This window comes from Hemibagrus wyckioides, linkage group LG03 (genome assembly GCF_019097595.1).
Source record: "Hemibagrus wyckioides isolate EC202008001 linkage group LG03, SWU_Hwy_1.0, whole genome shotgun sequence".
Taxonomy (NCBI): Eukaryota; Metazoa; Chordata; class Actinopteri; order Siluriformes; family Bagridae; genus Hemibagrus; species Hemibagrus wyckioides.
In genome coordinates this window covers 31,152,725-31,174,133 of record NC_080712.1, presented here as the reverse complement: position 1 = coordinate 31,174,133, position 21,409 = coordinate 31,152,725, and the positions used below count along the sequence as shown (strand labels likewise).

General features: G+C 39.4%; 1 protein-coding gene across 2 annotated transcripts; it reads left to right on the top strand.

Annotated features, from left to right (window-relative positions):
* Positions 1-528: 528 nt before the first annotated feature.
* Positions 529-20,468, top strand: LOC131351068 (rab11 family-interacting protein 2). Of its 2 annotated transcripts, XM_058386231.1 has the most exons (7): positions 529-706; positions 874-1,483; positions 9,198-9,610; positions 10,667-11,000; positions 12,791-12,884; positions 15,463-15,725; positions 15,949-20,468. In XM_058386231.1, the coding sequence occupies exons 2-6, from the start codon at positions 1,131-1,133 to the stop codon at positions 15,691-15,693; spliced, it is 1,425 nt and encodes a 474-aa protein (XP_058242214.1). In that variant the 5' UTR covers positions 529-706; positions 874-1,130; the 3' UTR covers positions 15,694-15,725; positions 15,949-20,468. The 2 variants fall into 2 exon arrangements, with proteins under 2 accessions (XP_058242214.1, XP_058242213.1); XM_058386230.1 differs by having other exon boundaries at positions 15,463-20,468.
* Positions 20,469-21,409: the final 941 nt, after the last annotated feature.

Below are 21,409 nucleotides of genomic sequence, written 5' to 3'. Positions count from 1 at the left end.
TTTAATGGTTCATTATCATTGCCTTTGTTTTCATTTGCCTGATGCAATACCAAGCACAATTACAAACATAAATACAAATAAATTATAAATTCAGATGTATCATTTGGGACACGAAAACACTTAATGAATCGGAAATGGCTAATGAAATAATGATATATAACATATAAACAATAAATAAATAAAACAAATAAATCTATATAATCTTAAACCTAAATATTTGGTCCAGGCGAGAATTCTGCCAGTTTCCCCGGCAACGGAGGAGGAGTTTGAGCTCCAGCTCGTGACGACTTGGACGGAAATGCGGAACCAGGAAGTTGAGCAGTCCTGATTTGGGGCGTTTTTTAATATCCCTACCTGCATTCGGATAAATCCCGCCTTCTGCGCTATACCGTTGGCCAATCGTGGCGGTTGTCTGATTGGACAATTCTTGCTGGTGATAAACTCTTAGCGTATCATAGCTCTCGAAGTAGACGGCATCATAACTAGCCAATCGCAGAGCAGAAGGCGGGACCTGCGCGAATGTGGGTGTAGAAACATAACGCCTTGTGTTTCGGACTGTATCGTTATTAAGGCTGTAAGTTGGATTGTTGTGAGGCGAATGAAATATTCTACAGTGTGGAAAATACGAGTTTTAAGGAAGGAAAAAGAAGAAAGGTAGATTATATCGTGTCAGGTGTCTTCGCAGACTGGAAATAATGATTTAAAGGTAAAGAAAAGCGATTCGAGTGCTGTATTGATGTATTGACAGGGAGTAAAGATCACTCATGTGAATCAGTTTCCATGGCAATATACACAGCTGATGTTATTAAATGCCTTATTGTTAAATACTGTGTATAATGAAATATATATATATATATATATTTTCCTTGTCAGGTTTCTTGTTTATGTGAATGATGCCTGGAGGTGGAGATGCTTGTGATGCCATGGCCTAAGTGAGGAGCCATGCACATGACACTGGACCTGTTTCATTTATTTCCACTGGTGCATTGGTAAAGTTCGGCGTTTTCACTAACATCACTGTACTGAATTATGTAACAGTCTTGATCCACCCCTGACCAAGCCATGACCCCCTGATCTTTGAAGCTTTGCACAGTATTTAGTCCTAAACACCATTACACCCTACATCGACAATGTCCCTGGCGGTGCAGTCACAGAAATGGTTCCCCACGCACGTCCAAGTGACGGTCCTTCAAGCCACGGACCTCCAGGCGAAGGGAAAGAGCAGTACCAACGACGCCTACACCATCATCCAGCTCGGGAAGGAGAAATACTCCACGTCGGTGGCGGAGAAGACGCTGAATCCCATGTGGAGAGAGGAGGCTTCGTTCGAGCTGCCAGGGCTGCTGGTGGAGGGCAACCCCGAGGTTTATGAGCTGTGTCTCATCGTCATGCACAGGTCTCTGGTCGGGATGGACAAATTTCTGGGCCAGAAATCCATCAACCTGAATGAGGTGTTCGACAACAAGGAGCGAAAGAAGCTCAAGTAAGTGATGATACGTCCTATTATGTGGGATTTTCCACAACCTAGAACTGTGCCTTAAACGTGTCCACAGACAGGAGGTTTTCCACCAGAGGAAAGTCTTCATGGGTTTGTTGTCCCTCAGTAACATAACACGCGGGTGTATTGTATCTTATTAACTGCGTGAGAGAAAAAAGAGAAGCTGATGAGAAAAACACAGTTTACACCTGAAATCTTGCGAGCACTAACATGTGAAAAAAAAGTTCACGGTTCTAACACTAGCACTTTATTCATATCTGATGAAAAGCACGATAACCAAGATAACTCGATAGTTCCTGTCCCTCGTATCTGAACGGTCCAGATTTTGTCTCGGCTCGGAACACGTTAATTTTCTCCGCTATTTTTCTGTACCGGAGCTTCGACAGAGAAGAGACGGCGCATCCGGGGATTCCTGCACTGGAAAGCACTGACCTAGTTGACTGGAAAAGCAAAGGAAGGCTGCTGATGTGTCAAAGCGAAGCTTTCTGTTGAGTCATAGGAACTCCCCACCCACTCGCCGACCTTTTCTAACACACGTCCCGTTGCTGGTGATGACGCTACCAAATCACCTTCATGCCGGTTATATCATGTTACTTCAGGGAAGATAAATTTTCACCCCAGCGCAGTAAACCACTTTAAACATCAGAAGCCGGGTTAGAACGGGTGTTTCCCCCAGTCTAGTCATGCTCATATCGTGTAGGATGCATGCCTTGTTGTTTTTTTTTCTGTTTCCTGTTTCAAAACGGAGAGAAAGGTACCTGGTTTGTTCAAAAAGTGGCCCAACGACACGGCAGAGGAAGTTCCTTCGCTTCTAGTTTAAAAAAAGTGCAGAGTCAGGAAATTTCCGTCTGTCTTTTTTGGGTCACAACAACAACAACCTGCAATTGTGGTTAAAAAAAATATTCATATGAGATTTTTATAGCTTGCTTGCACTCGTAACCTGTGGTAATGTGCGCAGTGTAAGCACAAGTAGTTAAGGCTCTGGGTTGTTGACCAGAAGATCGGGGTTTAAGTCCCAGCACTGCCAAGTTGCCACTATTGGGCCCTTGAGCAAGGCCCCCAACACCCCCCACCCTCCAGGGGCACTGCATTACGGCTGACACTGTGCTTTGACCCCAAACCCCAAGGATGGGATATGCGAAGAAAGAATTTCACTGTGCCGTTATGTGTATGTGATAAATCACGAAGATGTGTAGAAAAAAGGGTTAAGCTGTGACTTCTTGGTCTGGAATACTTGTTTGTGTTTGGATCCATTTTTAAAAATAAAATATTTAAAAAAATCAGATCTTTTTATGGCACCATAGATCCATGGGGACAGAGCTTCATGAACATCATGCTAATGTCAAAACCCCAAAACCTGTTAAAACTTGACTTCCGGTCTTGCAGTGGTGGCTTGTGGTTTGTGGCATTTTAAACCCAGGGAGGCGATACTTCAACAGAAATGGGCGGGAATCTTTTAAATGTCATAACTAATTGATAGAAATTGATAATAATCTTAACTACTGTACTTTTAATGACTGGAAAAATACATTAAAGCAGAATTCAATGAATAATCTTTTGAATGAAAAAATAATTTTAACAGTCATTGAGCCGAGCAATAATCAAATCAGCTGCTAAAAAAATAAATAAAAATAAAAACAAGGATGCAAATATAAATGTATTAAACAAAGATGATCACATGCCCCCCAGGAAATCTCTGCGAAGTATGATATGATATGATATGATATGATATGATATGATATGGGTGTTATTTAGTCGTATCGTCCAGTGCTTATTAGGGAAGTATTTAAAAAAGTTCCTTTTTTAATCTGATTTGGAAATATTTCTGGCTGTTACTCCGGTGTTGCGAAACCCTCCCGTTGAGGTCCCCAGTATGGGTTGAAGTAGCATTTTTACATGGCAACACGATACATTTCAGCAGATCTCGTCACTTGTCCCACGTTTTAAAGCTGACCCACGTTCCACTCGTCCACACTGAATCCTTCCGGGCTCCCAGTAATGCAGCAAACTTTACGTAGAGTCTGTGATATTCGTCCTGAGACACACACCCAGACGTTACACAACACCAGAGTTTCAGATTGTTGCTGCCAAGGAATTTTGCTTCCTTTGCAAAAAACTGCTTGAATTGCTGAAATGTCCGGTGCAGAAGTCTTCTTTTAAATTCCTACCAGTGAGGAAAGGTGAGATTATTTAGATGATTTTCCACACACGTGAGTGGACGAGGGACGAAAGTGTGTCACGATGATGGATGGACAGACAGACAGACAGACAGACAGACAGACAGACAGATAGATAGATAGATATATAGATAGGCAGACAGACAGACAGACGGATGGATGGATGGATGGATGGATAGATAGATAGACTTTATTGATCCCATTCTTGGGACATTCTTGTGTCAACGCAGCTTAGACAGTTACATACAACACACACAAAAATATAAATGATAGTGATGTCACTATGATGTCATAACACGCGTCTCGTCTCTAAATCTGTGGGGAAATCTGCAGAAATCCTGGAGCTTCTGATTACTATAATGGTTTCTATAGTAACAGTTTACACAGAGCTTTTTTTTTTAAAGAACATTTAGGGAAGGAGTCTCCAGTTTCAGCAGTAAAGCTGCACGTTTTCTGATGGATCAGTGCTTCTAGTTGCTCTAACATAAGTTCAGCTTCGTTCCACTATATGAAATGTAGCACTAAATGGATAAAAAAAAAATAATGTTTTGTTCTTTAAGTGTTTAAAAACAAATTGTTGTGGGATATAAAAATTTCCAGTTACAGAAAATTCATAATACCATGCCCCTAAAATAGACAGATTTGTAGTTGTGTGGAAAATAATTAAAAAAAATCCCAGCCAGCTGTGTGTCATGCGGTCAGTCAGTGTCAGAAACCGTGAAGCGAGGTGCAGACGGAGTGTGACAGAGACACGCCCGCTCGTAAGCAGATGAACGAGTCGGGTGAGGATAATTATAAAAACAATTCAAATTTGTTGCCGGTTTGTCCGGCCTCACTGAATAGCAGGTGGATTATCCTCAGAGGACCTGCTCTGTGAAACAGCCGCAGTCAAGCGTTCACACATCTGACTTCCTGTTCACCCTGTTAGAGATAACACACACTTACTGCTATTTATAATCCTCAGCTTCAGCGCTGGTCTAGCAGTTAACAGGGCTAGTGGGTGCCAAAACTTTCGCCCTGATTTCACGATGACCTATTTCTTGCAACGTGATGATAGACGGGTGACAGAGAAAAAATGCAGCAAAGCTTGCTGCCTGTCATGGTGTAGATGAAGGTTTGCTTATGAAATAAAATGAAATAAGACAATAAAATAAATCAATAAAATAAAAGAAAATAATTTAAAACAAAATAAAATATTAAAAAAATAAAATTATTTAAAATAAAATACAGATAAATTGAAAATAAAACAATTTAAATAAAATAATTGAAAATAAAATTATTTTAAATAAAATAAGTTTTTATTCCAAGTTTCTGACATCTCCATTCTGATTGGTCAGTATGTGTTTATTATTTTCCAACATCATTACAAAACCCGTGCGTTGAAACTGAACTTCAGCGCTACAGTTTCATCGGTTCAGCGTGTTTATGCCGAAGTTCTGATCGATGGTGTGGAACATCCATGAAACAAACTACTTCCTGATATCGCTTACGTTCCCACAGCTCTGTCTATCCTCCTTGTAAAGTGACTCAACGACCTAGCAAGAAAAAGTCCTGACGTCTTTTTTCAGAGCACTGGAAGTGGAGATTCCTTCCTAGGACAGGCGGAGATGATGATGATGATGATGATGATGATGATGTAATCTCTATATGTTGATTAAGGTTCCAAGCAATCGATTGACTACATCAGTACATTCTTTATCTCACATCATCATACAATAATATCAATTCACCTTATTTTTTTATTTATCTGTTTATTTATCTATTAATTTATTTATTTTTTCATTTATCTTTTCCCACCGCTTATTATTTATTTATTTTATTTTTTTTAAACTGATGATGTCATCATCAGATAAAACACACACTTCCTGGTGTACTGATGATCCAAGTACTGAGGAATCACAGTGCAGACAAACTCGCACCACCTCATACAGGAAGTCCCGGGTTCGGTACCAAGCTGCCCTTCCTGAACTTCCTTCTTTTTATCACGTGACTGATTTTTTCATGCTCTGTTTTAGACAAAATTTATGTCACGAGATATTTTTGAGATATCATAAATATCATGTTAGGAAGCCACTCTCTTAAAAACCACTCTCACAAACCCAGCTCCCAGAATCCAGTCCACTAACAGAACCAGAACCCTTGGTCCGAATGAGGAACGTGTTTACAGACGTCGCTCTAGTAGCTAACCTGATGACTAATAGTTGTTTTTTTCCCCCAGCTTCACAGAAGCTTTTTCCATATTCCCAGCAAACTATAAATAACATGGAAGGCGTGATGTTTTGAGATGAAATAGAAGAGAAGTTGCTGTGTGCTTGAGTCGTTTTTAAAGGACGGAGACGCTTGTCTTAAAACTATTGCCACCCTGTAGTTACTGCTTGATTTGGAGAGATTTTATTTTATTTTATTTTATTTTATTTTATTTATTCATTTATTGACATTTTTCTGCAAATATTCAGCTGTCCCACACTATTATTAATGGCCCAGTTTGTGTTGAATTTCATTCTGAACCATGAAATGAATCATTTTGCTTTTTAATATTAGAAGCAGAAGATTGATCACTGAGTTACAGGAAGGCTGGAAAATTTAAGGGGTGGTCTATAATGTTCTTGAAGGGTGCCAATAATTTTGCAGTCAGTCAGCTTACTTTAAACTTATTAAACTTTTAACTTATTATTATAAACTAATTAAAAATCACTCACTGATCTGAACACAGGGTTACTCTGACATCAGGTCTAATTATCGCACACCTGCGCTGGTCGAGCGTGGGAACTTTCCCAGCAGGCCGTGCGGTGTGGGAGGATTGTGGGCCCCGAACTCGGCAAGGTTTATCTCGTCCTTGACGCCCACACGAGGAGAAAAGGACGGCCTCGTCTCCATTCAAAGCAAAACATAAACATCTCTCATTATTTGGATAGTTGAATTCCCCGGTTTAACAAATAGACGAGTCAAGATTCAGCGGATTTATTATTAGGGATTAATCTGAAGGCTGAGTTGTGAGTCAGGTCATCATGAACTCCAGGTCTTAGATATTGCCGGATATTACCAAGCTCCCTGTGCAGCTCACTGACCACGCCATGCACGATGATGACAGCGGGTTTGGAAATTATCAGCAAATGGCATGCCAAACTGTCCCTGACATTCCAAACCTAAGTGTGAATATGTGTGTGTGTGCACTCAGGTTAATCTGGTTTTGCATTTGATGCTGGAAAAGACTAAGTGTGTGACTCCTTAAAGTTCTCTCACAATGGTGTAAATTCCTGAGTCACTACCTTTTTATTTATTTATTTTTTTTATTTATTTATTTTAAAGCTTTACATTACGAATGTCATAAATTTATTTATTTGTTTGTTTGTTTGTTTGTTTGTTTTTAGGATTGTCTAGCATCATGTCAGAGCTGTCAAATTATTTTTCTGATCCATTTCCAAGAAAGAAAAAAAAAAACACAATAAAGGCCATCCCCATGTCTGTAGCTACGTCACGGATGCTGGTCACATGTCAAGCCGCATGATAAAAGTGGAGCAAACCCTCCAAGAGATTCTTGGAGAACCCTTCTACTAACTGAGGGAAGGGTTCCTCAAAGGTTCTTCAGACTTTCATAGTTAACCATTCTTCTTGATGAATTGCTTCCTGGGGCCTTCTCAGCATCTGAAGCCAGCAACAGTGTTTTGAGGAAATAAATATGCTCTTAGGAACAAATCCAGGTTCTTTTGGAGGTTTCTATGTTGGGAACCCTTAATTATAATCCTCAGCTGTAGCACCGGTCTAGCAGTTAACAGGGCTAGTGGGTGCCAAAACTTTCACCCTGACTTGACGATGACCTATTTCTAGCAGTGTAATGATACACGGGTGACAGAGGAAGCAGCAAAGCATGCTGCATGTCAGGATGGTGTAAAAGTTTTGCTTAAAAAATAAATAAATAAATAAAATAGTAATTAAATAATTTAATCATTAAAATAAATAAATATAAATAAAACAAATAAATTCCAAGTTTCTAACATTTTAAACACCTTTAAAGACCTCTGTGGTTCTTTGGATTGTTAAGCAAAGTTACCAGGGATTCTCTCTATAAAAGAATCCTATATATAATTATTGGGTTCTCCGGAGGTTTTAGATGATCAGGAATGTGTAGAAACACAAAAGCAGGATCAGAAGAACAAATCCATCAAGTTCTTCAGGTGTTCATCTGTGGAGAACCTCTGAAGGTTATGTGCAGAACCCAGAAACATATTGTTTTACTCGAAGAGAAGCTTTAGAAGTAGAACATCTTCCCAAATCTACTTATGGAAAAGAAAATCCATCGTGTATATAGGCTTTTATACGTTTTGCCAAATCACCACGATCATACAGCCAGACTCTCTGTTTGAGCCGTCAGTTCGATGGCACTTTGGCTTTTTGACGCATTGTTTCTCACCGTCCCAGCGTCTGAAGTGATTCCTCCTGCGCCTGAACTAGCGAGAGTCTGCCCGAGCGCCTTAAACAAGCTGTTACAGCAGCGTAATTTATGTTGCTAGCCAGAAATATTCTTCTTTTTTATAATCTCCCGATGCTGGCGTGAGGAGCGAGGGGGGAACAAAGGGCAGATTTGTGCAAATGTCACCTTCTTTTCGCCGAGTTATAGCATCAATCACATTACTTCCAGGGGAGAAAGCAGGAGAGGTTAAGCAAACAGGATCTGGGGGAATGGGGGGCGTCTTATTTCTCGTTCTTTATGTGCCCCGAACCAACGCAGTTACCAGGGAATTATGTTTATCCCCGCTATAATATGCGTTCTCAGGCATTTCAAATGGACTAGTCTGTGGATTTAGGTGAAGTGAAATTGGGTTTCTCAGCAGACAAACATATTGCCCTTTTGTATTTTTCTTTTTATGAATTATACATCGGCCTTGGAAGAGGCACTTTCCATTGTGGTACTTTTGATGGGGGAAAAAAAAGAGGGGGAAATGAAAGTGTGATGGCTGTTTCCATTTTATTTCACAAAGCCCAAGTGCTCTTTTGCTCATATAAGATGAGTAATTCACTGCTCTGTTGCACAACCAGGATTCTCTGCTGCTGCTGATCGCTTGTTTTCAAACTCGTGTTTGAAAGTTTTCAGGTTAAATGCTTTTTTTTTTTTTACTCTCTTCACATCATTAGACTCTTTAGTAGGAACTGATTTAGGAGATTACTAGGCTATAAGAGGAATAAACCACTTGAGGATACATCACACAACCCCAGGGTCGATTGTTTTAGCTGTATATTTACATTTCTGGCAATTATATCTAATTTTTTACAAATGAGCAATTGAGGGTAAGGGCCTTGCTCAAGGGCAGCTTGGTGGACCTGGGATACAACTCACAATCACCTTAACCACTAAGCTACCATATCCCCTATAGCTGTAGCAGTATGCCCATGAGTGATTAATTTTTTAGTATTTTTCAAGTATTTTTGATGATCGGAGGGCAAATATAAGATTCCGGAGTTCTCAGATAATCATGATCAATAATACTGACATATTTAATGTATATGTGCCCTGTTCTCCTCAGTTGGTATACCCTGGATTCCCGTCCAGGCAAGAAGAAGAAAGAGCGCGGGAAGATCCAGGTGAGCATCCAGTTCATGAGGAACAACATGACGGCCAGCATGTTCGACTTGTCCATGCGGGACAAGCCGCGCTCGCCCTTCTCTAAGCTCAAGGACAAGGTGAGGGGTCGCAAGCACGACTCGGACGCCTCTTCGGCCATCTTGCCTCGCTCTGCGCAATGCGACGCTGAATCCCAGCCTCCGCAGCAAGTCTCAGACCCCAAACCTCAGCACACGACTGCTATGCTGGAGACCAAACCCAAGCGCTCGCTTCTCCCCGGGGCTCAGAAACTCTCCGCTGCACACTCCATGTCCGATCTAGTTGGAATGCACTCCAGGCCCAAGACGGACTCCGTAAACTCCATGGAGGAGAGCGGTGAGAGCACCTTCTACATGCATTCTCCTTCTCTTTCTAACCCGGGGCATGATGAAGGATGTTCAAATATCCACTACACTATCAGTATATATACTTGGGTTCAGAATCAAGATTTGATCCCTTCATAATGTTAGATATAAGCCGGCATTTGTTGGCATTACATTTGGTTGTTAGGGTGTTGCTAGGCAATTGATATTAAAATCCAGATGGTTTGTTATGATATCCGAGGTGGTTGCTGGGGTTGTTGCTATGGCATTCCATGTGGTCGCTAGGCTTTTATTATGTGGTTGCTATAATAATCCAGGTTTGCTAGGTTTTTACTAGGTGGTTGCTTTGGTACTTAAAGTTGTTGCTGTGGTGCTGCTAAGTGGTTGCTATGATGTACCAGGTGGTTGCTAGGGTACTGCTGCGGTGGTTGCTGTGATAATGAAGGTGGTAGATGTGATATTTGTTGTGGTCACTATCCTTTTGCTAGGTGTTTTTTGCTATTCTATTCCAGGTGGTTTCTAGGATGTTGCTAGGCGATTGCTGTTCCATTTCATGTGATTGTCATATGTCATTGATTTGAAAGGTGGTTACAGTCCAGTTCCAGGCTGTCGGTAAGTCGTGGCTAGACAGTTGCGATGGAATCTCGGACGGTTGCCTGCATGTTTATTTGTTGCTGTCAGGTTCCAGTCAGTGGCTAAACTGGTAGTTGAAGGGAGTGGTATATTTCAAACTGCCTCCTTTGTACGTCTTCGTACATCTAATGGCAAGACCAGCAGAACATGTATTCCTTTTGGGAAAAATTTGTAGTGTTGCTACGTGGCAACCATAACTTCAAGGGTCTGTGCTTAGTTTTGAGGATCTGAAACTAGAAATTTTGGCCTGTGAAAAGAGTACAGATGTGTGAATAGAAATAATTAGAAGAAGAAGGTGCGAGTCAGTCCAGCAGAGCCAGCTGCATGCTGTACAGCAAGTTGAACAGGAAACTAATCCAAGGAAACCATTGTTACATGTTTAGTTCAGGGTTTACTATCATTTTTAGTTCCTGACTTCTTTATATCCCTGATTCAGGTGCCGTTCCTCCTCACCGCCGCTCTCAGAGCGAGATGCCCGGTTACCAGGACGGCGAGATGGGGGGTGACCCCTTCCCGGAAATGCCACAGAAATCCGCCACGCTCCCACGCAACCGTAACCCCTTCGAGTCAGACCATGGGCAGCTGTGGGAGAAAAAGGAGAAGAAGGAGAAGATCAGCTTGCTGGAGCGCGTGACGGGGAAGAAGGACAAGGAAGGGAAGAAGACGAGCAACGGAGGACGAGCGGGAAGTTCAGGGGACCTTCATCACTTCACAAATCCTTTCACCACTGAAAGCGATACTAACCCCTTCCTGCCACATCACATGCCCAGGTACAGCATGCACACGTGTCCTAAACACTCCTCCTACAGATGTGTACTATAGAAGGTAAAAAAGTCAAGAAGGTGTTGTGCATGGTGTTGGACTTTCTGAAAGATCACAGGAGATTAGAATCAGCTAGAATTCAAGAATTATGCAATTTTCACTTCCTCTGTCTGGAAATAAATCGTTGATGCAAATCAGACACTAGAAACTAGCTGGCCTGGAACCAAAGAACCTGTGACGTCAGGAGTTATAAAATTCAGGTATGCTGTTGCCTGTATACTTTTTACATACACAGCATTTTTTAAGAGAAAGGGAAAGACATGAAGAATTCAAATCACTGTGAATACAAGCAGTGCAACATTTGGCCAATGTTGTCTTTAAATAAAAGTGATTTAAAATACTAATATGCAAGAAAACTTTCTACAGATAAATGGATGTATAATGAGGAGCTGTGATCATACAGCAAGGAACTCTTACATCTACTTATAATGATGTAGAGTTTTGAGATAGTTGTGAGATTTAGAAGATATCCTAGACAGGCATCAGATCTGGTGTCAGGTCCAGCAACAGGTCTGTGGTCAGATCCAGCAGAAGGTCTGGGATCATTTCCAGTGGCAGGTATGGGGTCAGATACGGCGTCAGGTCTGTGATCAGATCCAGCGGCTGGTCTGGGATCAGTTCCAGTGGCAGGTCTAGGGTCAGATCCAACTGCAGGTTTGGGATCAGTTCCAGTGGCAGGTCTATGGTCAGATCCGGGGGCAGATCTGAGGTCAGTTCCAGCGGTAGGTCTGGGGTCAGATCCAGAAGCAGGTCTGGGATCAGTTCCAGTGGCAGGTCTGGGGTCAGATTCAGAGCGTGAGCAGTAAACTATAGGTGGACATTTTTTTCTTGAGATACTGTCCAATAGTGAGTTCATAAACAGGATCAGGAACAAGATGGTCAGAAACACACATACACACTCATTCTAACGTTTATAATAACAACGTCACTTAAATAGGATATTCAGACATAATAAAAGTTACACATCAAAGTTAAAGATTACTGTGTTACTGATTATTTATTGCTAATTCTCGGAGGTGTTCAAGTCCTCATCTCACTGTCCTCATTTGCCAACAATATAAATATTTAAAATGCCGACAAGTCGTAATATTTAGGTGTATAGTGATGGTGAACTGTGTGGATTGTTCCGCGAACACAATTCCCTGTTATCACGAGTTAATTAGAACAAGAAATATGTCTTAATCTTCAACTGTTACATGAGCTCTGTCACTGGAGACTGCTTCCAAAAAATGCTAGAAATGTTCTACAATAGGTCAGAATCCATTGAGAAGTGTGAAGTAGAGCAGGGGGGGGGGTCATTTTGGATGATGATTTAGTAAAAAATATTTAAAACATATTTCTCAACGAACCATGACACGGAAAAAACAAGAATGTCTTCGGCTCTCGTATCATTATGCGCAAGTTAAAGAAAGGGAAATGGAAAGCAGGTTCTGTGTGCTCTATAAAAAAAATTCACAAGCATTTCATAAGGTTTGTTGTTGTTTTTTTTTTTTGCTCTGAAGTCTTTATAGTGGTTAAATGACCAGAGAGATTGACAGGAAATAGAAGTCACTTCTCCGTAACAGCGTAGAAGGTGACAGTGACGAGCTGCTCTCCGTTTCCTGTCTGCCTCTGTTCTGAGATGGGTGTATGATCATTCGTACGCCTGTGTGTTTATTTCTGTATGCAAAAACACACACACACACTTTCACCGAGTCATTATCAGAGTGTGAGTGTTTCCTCTTGTCCTGTTTTGCAGTAATCACACGAAAAAACCCAGCAGCAGCGAGGACCTGAGTAAGAAAAACGTTTCCCCTGAGAAAAAACAAGGAAAGAAGACCACCAGAGAGTCGGTAAGAATTAAAAAAAAAAAAAAAAGTTTAATTATTTATTTGTGTAAATGTGTGTAGTATCGTTTGAGGGCGATAAATATTTGAATATTATTTAATAAAAGAGAATTTATTGGAAAATAATCCACTTTGTCGTTGATTTGTTTCCTAGAACAGCACACTCCTTAGGTGTTAATTCCTCGTCATGGCAATTTGCAGATTTAGTAAAGAACATTTTGTGGGGTTAATTTTATCCATTTATGGTTACATTTAAGGTTATAAAACAAGTTAGTTGCTCTTATTGCGTATGTTCAAGGAGCTAAATAAATAGTATTTTCTTCACCATCCTGTCGTTTTCTTACGAGCCAAATAAATAAAAATCAAATAAATTGATTTCCCAGGAATATTTCTGTCAAGTTTTCTCGCAGTGTGCGATTACAATGTAAAGTTTCTGAAATATCGTTGTTGTTTTTTTTTTTTTTTTTTCTCCTCCTTTCTTTTATATTTAGATTGAAAAGAAAAAGTTCCAACTTGCCAAAACTTTTAATTAATCGTTTATTGGACGGAGCAAGCAGCAGCGGCAGCCGACGCAGATCTCTGGCACGGTCTCGCTCGTGACACTTCGCTTGGAGTAGCATTTATCTAATTAACGAGCGAAATAGCTAGCCATCATCTTTGATCTGCGTGTAATTTGAAATGGTGCGATGTTATTAACGTGTTTCTGCTTCTTGTCTTTCCGAGGTTTTTTTTTTCTCCTTCTTTTCGCTACCCGCCGAATAATTGGGCCAGAAGACGGAAGACGATGTGCAATTTGGTGCTGATGTGACAGGTCAAACTGCAGGCAGCGTTAAACAAGGGCTTGTCGTAATTGTAATAATGGTTAATGTCATTACGTCCGGCGCGGAGCAGCGTTTAGCTCGCCGAGACAGACACAGAAATGTTGTTTAAATGGTTACCAGCGCTGAAAATGGCTTTCCTGGCAGCACGTCTGCGCAAGGACCCAATTAAAAACGCGAGGGGGAGGACGCCGGGTCGCGCCGTTTCAAAGGAGTGGGGTTTTACATTTCCCAGCGCAAAGGCCCTCATTAGCTCCAGTAATGAGACAACTGGAGAATGCCAAGTGCAGGTCTTATCTCGGCGCTCCTCGCAGATCCGCTCGTCAGCGCTTCTCCGGTTCACGCTCGCCACTTTTCTGCTTCACACAGCGTCCTTTTCCCTTTCACTTCTCCGCTCCTCCCGTCTTTTGTTTTGTTTTGTTACGTTTTTTTCCCCCCACTGATGGCTTTCATTTGCGGCTAGAGGTTTTTCTTGGCTAGCACGCGACGGTCATCCGATTCCGTGTCTGCGTAGATCATGACAGTTTTCTTCACAAGTGTCGGATTCGAGGTGAACAAAAAGCAGCAGCGCGTCCAGCAAACCTCAAGAAGTTATTGCAGCGCTCTTTTGTAGTCTTGGCTTTTGGCAGTTTTATGAAGCTCGAACACTCTTTGTTGTTTCCCCAGGGAAAAGAAAAAGGAATGTCAGTAGCTTTATCTTTATTATTGTTATCGCATGAGGCTAATCTTAATTGTTGCTCTTGTCAGCTGAACGAGTCAAGGTCCCGGGTCAGGCGAAGGCTCGGAGGAAAGGCCTACAAATCTGAACACTCATCCATCTTCCATAAACACCAAGGAGCGAGGAGCTGCTTAATCAGCCCGAGAGAGAGAGAGAGAGAGAGAGAGAGAGAGAAAACGAACCTCCCAATGACTCATCCCTTTAAAGCCTATCAGTGCCTTTTAATGAATTAACGCATTTATTTTCATAACGCTCTGACACGTTATTATTTTTTTTGCTGAGTTAACTTTGACTTATCTCGACGCTTCAGATCTTAAGATGCTTAAGGGATGTTGTGAGTTTTTCCTACATTTTTCATCCGCGTGAAAGGTTTATTTCAGTTTTATTTGGCTTCTGCGCGTCAGATCTAACGATACCGCAGCTGAACGCTGGATTCCGATTGGTCCGAAGAACAGAAGGGGTGCGTTCATGCGGCTCGTTCTGATACGTTATTGTTTCTGTAGTAACACGTTACAAAAGAAATCCTGTTATTGTGTCACCCAAGAGTTTTTAGACCCATTGTATGCTTATTCCCTGACCCACTGGATACAGGTCGTAGATGTTGACACGTATGCTTGAAATAGATTTCCAGAATTTTTTATTTTGGAATTTTCTCCATTGTGAAGTGAAATGTCAATTATCCGATAATGGAATGATCTAGAACTTTCTTAATATCACCATAAGCTTCATGAATGTTTTGTATGATGCATAGGGGATGGTTGGACTACCTTGTGGACTACCTTTACATGTAGCTATAAACAGATAAAAACTAATCTGTTGTTTATTAAGAAATAAACTCTTAGTGTTAGTCACAGTAACCAGTCGTTGATTATTTTTCTTAAAGCAGCATATCCTGAAGTGGATTATTTCTCCTTTATTAGTGACACAGAATAAGTTCTATAGGTATTTATTCAGTTTCAGGTTCAGCTGAAGCTCAGACTCATGACGCTCTGTAGATAAAGATGTCATGATCATGGTTGTATTTACTGATTAATTTATTTTTCCTCAGGAGACCAACCAGCTCCAGAGCAGCATGGCGGCGTACCGCAGCCTCTCGTTTGAGGAGGTGGTGCAGGAGCTGATCAAGCAGAAGGAGGTGGTGAAGAAGAAGGACGCACACATCCGCGAGCTGGAGGACTACATCGACAACCTGCTGGTCCGAGTCATGGAGGAGACGCCGAGCATCCTGAGGACGCCGTACGAGCCCAAGAGAAAAGCGGGCAAGATCACCAAGAAGTAGACGTCCAACTGGGAGTCGTATCGTTCAAAACGGTAGTAAAAAAAAACGATTAACGGTGATCTTGTAATCACACATTTCTCAGTTTACATGTCAATCGGAACTCGCAGACTCGAGATTGTATGAGCTTTTAAAAATCGGTGGCTGATCGAAGGACTTTTTGTGCCAATCGCCATACGCTGGCTAAGAGCTTTTTATTATGTAGTCTCTTGTTTATACACTGAGATTTGTAAATATGTTTTTCTGCCATTTGTGTAGGGGACCGTGTGGGGAAACCCGTCGTCACTGCAGCCAAAAAAAATAAGAGGAAAAACAATCAGTTTTGGTCAAAATCTGTCCCTCCAAAATGTTAAAATGGAAATATTTTTATTTTATTTTAAAACAGTCTAGCAACCTAGTAACCTAGCAAAAAAAAATTGTCGATGAATCTGAACTTTTTTTATTTTGATTTTTTATTTTATTTTTTTACATTTTACATAACTAAGTTTATTACATATGGAGTAAAAGATGTCGGAATTTCCCAGTGTAACTCAGAGTTTCCCAGGCTGCCACACAAATCTTTACAATTTCCTTTTTTTTTTTCTTCTCTTTTTTTTTTTTTTTTATTTATAGCTAGATTTAGACATAAGAAGCGTGTTTAAGGAGACCAACCTTAATCGATCACACCGAAACTGACTGTGAGAGGCTGATTGGACGCAGTACGAACAAACCACTCATAATACTTTTTCTTTGAAAATGCACTTCACTTTCATTCGGAAAGCCTTTTCCGGTTTATGAATCCTATTCAAAGACAACATTCCTGTTCCTCACCTTCGTGAGCGTGCGAGCGAGAGAGAGAGAGAGAACAGAAGGTTGTGTTTGGAGGTGACCGGACGTTACAGGGCTTGTGAGTACGAGCGATGTTTGTTGTGTTTACTAGTTAGAAGCATGTAGTTTACTGTGACGCCCAGAAAACAGGGTTTACCGCATTGTTTACTGTGGAACGGAGCTGAAACCCGTCTGAAACCTGCTCGGTCCGTTCCTCGGTACGAGTGTTACATCACCGCTGATGACGCTCCAGTTAGAGATACAGAGGTGCCAATATTTATGATTCGATCGTTGCTATGAAAATAGGAGAGAAAACCTGTTTTGTTAGAAAAAAGCAAGAGTTAAAACAAAAGTGATTGAAATTCACTGAAGGAGAAACGATGCAGGAGGTGAAGGGTGCCAAGACTTTTGCTTCAAGACAACGTTAGAGAGAAAAAATTTGATCTGTGAATCTTGCAAGCCAAAAGAAAACAAGCTGCTTATTAAGTAGCCGGATTTTTGCTTCACATCTGAAGAACAAACGAATTGAACAAGTAATTTTTCAGTTTAGTCCATCAACATGCCTGGAGAATTTTTTATTTTTATATATTGTTTTATTTGATTTTTTTTTTTCTCTCTTAGCCACCTAGAATTTGCTCGTTAGCAATGTTGGCACCTCTGCAGAAATGTTAGCACTACTGTCAGTTATTTCTGTTACTGATAATTCCTCGAGCAGGTACGAAATTCCGAAAAAATTATTTTAATTTAATTTTTTTTTTTTAATTTAATTCCCGGTACTTGTTATGAAGCAATACACTGGACGGAGGCAGAGTTACACTACTGAGTATTGCATCTAGAGCATAAATGAATTATTCTTATTCTACTAGGATTCAATTAAAAATTCCGACATTTTTATTGTACGAGTTGAAATTTAAAATATATACGAAATTTAGATTCAAATTACTTTTTTTTTTTTTTCTTTTCCACATTTCTTGAGCGCTGATTGGCCAAACAGGAAACATCCGAAATTTGCTTGTTTACTTTTTCTCAGGTTTAGTTGAATTTTAAATTTGAAACATTTTGAAACGTTTTAAAATTTTCAAATTCTAAATGTTAATTGTTTAAAAAATTAAAATGATTCAATTTAAATCTAAATTCAAATAATGCAGTCGATTGCATTTGAAAATTAGATAATATTCAAATTCTAGGCTGAAAAATTCTGTCTAATGTATTTTGCAAAACATTTTTTTTTATCATCAGGACGTGTGCATTTTACAAAAATCTTCTAAAATATTTTTATGCCCGTTTCTCAGATAAACCTGGGACCTGAGCATTCCCTGTGGAGGTGATTTATTAGAATAAAATGTTTCTCAAAAATTCTTCAGAATTAAAACATTACGTTTTAAAATGTATTTTTTCTTTCCGCATACAATATGCAATTTTAATTTGGTAAGTGCAATATTGGCTGTAAGGTTCGGGACACAGGGGGATTTTATTTACACAAAATATGTAAAATATGTATTTTATGGTTGACAACTTGGGTTCGAGAAATATAAATCACGTCATATGACCTTAGAAGAAGTTTTAACCTACAAACTACTGCTGAGGTTTAAACCACTATTATATACGATGATGTCATACTGCTAACTCGTCGCCAAGACGATGGATCCAACACAAAGCTAAACTTCCAACGTTTTTTTACGTAAAAAATTTTTTTAATAACCGGTGTTGGTAGCACAGCCCTTAAACAATCGTTGGTTGCTTTGGAAAAAAGTTATAAATTATTTAAAAATACAGGTTTTATGAACTCATCTTTTTGTTATTAATTTCATGTTCTTTTATTAAATTTGGATTTTTTTTTCCCCAAAATTATATGCAAAATTGCCAAAAAAAAAAATTCTCAAATCAGTCTCATATCAGTAGAATGGAATAAATAGTTAATATTTAAAATAAAAATTGAATGTCCTCAATGGGGAAAAAAAAAAAAACAAGTATTAAACAATATCAACAGTTTCTTTAAAAATATAAGGAAACGTTGCTGCTTTTTTTTTTTTTTTTTTTGCTTATTTTAAAAATTGTAATATTTTATAAAACCTGGGAGTCTACGGATTTAAATTCTCCCATAAAACACGCAGCATCCGAAATGAAATAATTTAAAAAAAATTCCTGCAGATGAAGTAGAGCTCTAAGTTACAGGCCTGTATGCGTGTATGTGTGCTGAAGAAACCGTACGTCCTTTTGGATTAGAACGGTTCACGTCACAGATTTGCACATGTCGTTGGTGCCACCTGCAGTGTTAGTGTTATATCGTCCTCTTTTTTTGTTTTTCTCTTTAATTTTACGTTAGTTGCGTATGTTATCAAGCGACCGAAATCACTAAGCAAAAAAAAAAAAATGGCGTTTTTCCTCGCACTTCTCTGAAAGCGAAGGAAATTTTACTCCGCAAACGAAAAAGCATTTCAGCTGCTGTCCGGATCCGGACGTGACGATCCGTCTTCCGACGTGTCTGCAAAACTGTAAAGCTGTACGGTCCAGCTGTTAATCCTGACCGGTCGTGTGGACATCGACACAGTACTTCCATGTACAGTAAATATACGTTTTTTTTTCTTTTCTTTCCGTTATGTTGTTTTTCTTATTTACTATGCATCTTGGTTACGGAGCTGCTGTTTTCAACCCTGAATGTATTTTCATCCATCAGCAAAGTCTGTAATCACCGCCGTGTCGCCAATTTTTACTTTGTAATGCTGATTCTGATCTGCATGTTAAAGAGTAGTGTTACTCTGGCTTCTGTCCACTTGGCTGTATAAACAAACCACCATATCCTTAAAATGCACATTTTTAATTTAACCAAAAAAATGTCCTTTCTGTAATGCTTTTTTCTGTCTTTCTTTCTTTCTTTAAATGGCTTTTATCGAGATTTGAATCTGTTGTATTGTGAAAGCGTCTATCCATGTGATGTCACTTCCTTAACTATGCTACAGAAGCACATGGTGGTGGTGGGGGTGGTGGTGTAGGAAAAGCATCAACTACAACATGACCCCAAGGTGTTTTTATTCCACTTACACCACAGAATTGACTCTTATTTCTTTCTAAACATTTTTTGTTTATACTATGAAACATCCATGAGAAAAAGATGGTTCCTGTTATCGCTTATCCCCGAGTGACCAAACTGTGTCCAAAAAAGTAAAACAAACCTCTGAAACTGGAGACTACTTCCAAAAAATAAAGATGTCTCAGTATCGATAATTACCTTACAAGTGATGCAAATCCCTGGTGAATGTTGTTGCCATAAAAACTGTAATATATTAGAAAGTATATAGAGCCGCTTCTGGCCAATCAGAATCGAGAATTCCACAGCATTATGATGTAAACGTTTCACTTGAGTTTTTATGGATATATGGATTGGCCCTGAGAGGTCATGTGACCTGGAACGATGATACACTTTCCGAAGTACCAAATTTCATTGAACTAAAATCATCTTAAAATGGTTCGATGACCGTTTTGATACTTAAGGACAATTTAAAGGAAAATTTAATTTTGGATTTCGTTCAAAAGGCAGGCTTTATTTGCTGAAATGATCCAACTCCATTACACCAGTTATTAAAAAATAATAATAAATAAATAATTTTTTTATTTATTCTTTCCATCCTCTGCGTTTTAATTTTTATCTTTTCCATCCAATGAATTGATTTTTTTTTTTTTTTTTTTTTTTTTTTAAATGTTACGATTGCTATTGTTGCTAATATGAAGGGCTGTTACAAGAAAAGTCTCCGAAAAGTCTGAATGTTTTTTCTATTTCTTATCTGTATAGCACTTCCCACCCATCTGGACTCTTTACTCACATCCTCCTCTGGAATGAACATGCAGAAATATGAAAATATCAGTTTGTACATGCAAAATAAAAAAAAAACTTGGATTAATGCAACATTTTTCATTGCCTTATAAATTTCTATTTTTTTGTTCTCTCTTAAGGTGCAAAAAAAAAAAAACAACCTCTGATACTGTGATTGAACTTCACTGTTATCACTTTAATCGCATTCAGTATTTAAACCTCTTGGATCTTTGACCATAGTCATGTTTGCTGATTCAGTGCTGAGTTTTATTTCCCGGGTAATGAAGAATTTTTCCTTTTTTTTTGTTTTTTCTTTCCATTACTGGAAATGCAAGAATTCTGTACAGTACGTGACACTATTATATTAGAATGATCTAGAAGCTCCCTTGATCCTTGATTGATCATTTTCTTCTTCCACACATTTATTTATGACTGACCCTCCCATCTGAAATTCCTGACCATATTCTAGGCATGAACAAAACAAAAAATAAGTGTTAGGATGGAGTGATTACTTGTTAAATGCATTTTTTTTTGGACCACTGTATAGGAAGCACACGATTGTATCATCCTTTTCAATAAACACCCTGTACTTCTTAAGGCATGTGTGTCAGATCTTTATTTAATGTGTGTGTATAATATATACACTACTCACAAAAAGTTAAGGATATTTGGCTTTTGGGTGAAATTTCAGGAACTTTAATTTGAACTTCAGTGAACTTAATTTGACCTTCTCTACACTTTTGAATGCACATGTCCAACTGTTCAGTGTTTCAGTACTTTTTGCATAACTTCTCTAACAAGGTGCTTAACAGCAAAATTCACAACTGGTGTTTGATCCATGAATCGACCAATACATTTTCTGGTTCAATTAGAATTGGTATTTAAACAGTCCTCTTCATCATGCTGTTCACATTTTGACATCATGAGACCAAGACCACACCTAACAATTGATCAACAGTACCTCGCCATTGCGAGGCTTCAAACAGGATGTTCTCAGAGGGAAGTGGCCACTGAGCTTAGAGTGTCACAGAGTGTCATCAGCAGGTTACAACAGAGATACAGAGAGACTGGAAGAGTCACTCATAGAATTGGCATTCTCAG